Source organism: Cephus cinctus, unplaced genomic scaffold (genome assembly GCF_000341935.2).
Source record: "Cephus cinctus unplaced genomic scaffold, Ccin1 Ccin1_scaffold0400, whole genome shotgun sequence".
Taxonomy (NCBI): Eukaryota; Metazoa; Arthropoda; class Insecta; order Hymenoptera; family Cephidae; genus Cephus; species Cephus cinctus.
This window is the reverse complement of record NW_014333084.1, coordinates 1-1952: the sequence shown is the minus strand read 5'-3', so window position 1 is coordinate 1952 and position 1952 is coordinate 1. Positions and strand designations below refer to the sequence as shown.

General features: G+C 50.2%; 1 protein-coding gene across 1 annotated transcript; it reads left to right on the top strand.

Annotated features, from left to right (window-relative positions):
• The first annotated feature begins 562 nt into the window (after positions 1 to 562).
• LOC107267321 (uncharacterized protein F54H12.2-like) lies at positions 563 to 1621 on the top strand. Its single transcript, XM_015738856.1, has 2 exons — positions 563 to 1199; positions 1278 to 1621. Exons 1-2 carry the CDS (start codon positions 563 to 565, stop codon positions 1619 to 1621), a joined length of 981 nt encoding a protein of 326 aa, XP_015594342.1.
• Positions 1622 to 1952: the final 331 nt, after the last annotated feature.

Here is a 1952-nt window from a genome sequence, read left to right as displayed (position 1 = left end):
GCCCACCCAGCAGCAAAAACGGAGCAACCATAATTCGGAAAAGGAACGTGACCACAAGCGTAGAGCCGACGATCATCGCAATTTGCGAAGAACGGACCGCCGACCCGTAGAAAGGACATACACTGCGATGGAAGGAAGGGGAGACAGATCGCCCGATGCTAAACGCACCAAACAAGAACTAAACTGTGGATATTGCAGAGGAGCTTCTCATGACATCGTAGATTGTGGTCAATTTGCGAAATTAACAGTATCAAGGCGATGGAACTGGGCCAGAGACAATAAGGTCTGCTTTCAATGCTTGATCGACAATAAGCACCGCCAGAACAGGTGCCGGGAAAGGGGATGTAGAACCCGCGATTGTAACGGGTCACGCCACACGCTGCTACATAGACCGAGTGGCGAATCAACGAAGACACCTGCAACTACGTCCCAGGAAAGAGCGACCGAATCGTCGTGTATATACGAACCCGTAGCATGACAGGAGGTTCCGAGACACGTGTTGCTAAAGATAGCACCAGTCCGAATACATGGTCCAAAAGGCAATACTATCGTATATACGCTAATGGACGTGGGGTCGAGGGCGACACTGATCGACGCGAAAATAGCGAGTGACCTTGGTATAGATGGACCGATGGATCTGTTAGGATTGGAGGGTGTTGGAAAGATGGAGTTCGCGGACCCGCGAAGTCGTAGAGTTAGCATCAAGGTGAGCTCACCGGACAATACGATAACCCTAAGGTACGACGACACGCCCGGTCATATGGACGATACAGCGGGCAAGAATATAGGCCTCGCAAATACGCAAGCGTTCGTCGGTGAAGACAGGACGGTCGATCTGATTGGTCATTTACACTGCGATGTGTTTAACCAAGACAAATTGTTATTAAACGGCGTCGAGCTCCGTTTACGACTCGTATGTACGAGAGATGGTTTCTCTCACATGGATCCCAAGAGTGAGTGCTCTTTACATATAACGGAGGCTACGCTCCTCGTTAGGCTCGCCAAAATAAGCCCTGGTAATCTAATAGCGCATTGTAAAATGCTGCCTAAGACAACGGCCAAGTATCCGCTTACGCGTGTGGAGGTCAAGGCCCTGACGATGCACCCTGGCTTGCACGGTGGCACCATGGATAACGGGATTCTCGGCCAATTACCTAAGCGTATTATAATAGGTTTCGTCGGTAACAAGGCCTTCAACGGTAACTATCAGCTGAACCCGTTCAATTTTAAAAACTATTGTAATAATTTCTTATCGCTGTACGTCGACGGTGTTCAAGTACCGCCGAAAGCCCTGCAGACCGATTTCGGCAAAGCCGGTCTTTACGTGGAAGCGTATCACACCCTCTTAAGCGGCACGGGCATGCACTTCCTCAACGAGGGTAATTCGATATCTAGGAGCGCTTACGCAGACGGTTACTGCCTGTTCGTTTTCGATCTTACACCCAATCTCTCGGCAAATAGTAACACCCACTGGAACCTGATCAAGCACGGTAGTCTACGAATCGAGGTGCGCTTCGACGAACCGCTGGCCGCCACCGTGAACTGTATCGTCTACGCTGAGTACGATAACGTTCTGGAGATCGACGCTGCGCGGCAAATCGTCGTAGATTACGGCGGCTAAACAGTCGAAGAAAATACATAGGTCAGCAGTTTGGGGTTTGCGTCATCATCTTTTGTGTGTGTGTGTGATCGTCAGCATTACCGTTAGTTTCTCGTTGAACGCCTTCGAGTTAGCACCGCGACCATGGATTTTTTCATCGAGATCGAGTACTTCAAAGACTCCGAGGGGCGTCTGGCTCCGAAGGAAATCGGCGTCGTGTCTGTGGAAAGAAAATACATAGGCCACTGGATCGTTTCACCGCCCTGTAATTTCAACGAATTACCACTGTCGATCAGAAGCGAGAACACCATGACCCGCTATCAACACGGTCTAGAGTGGTTCGACGGTGGTG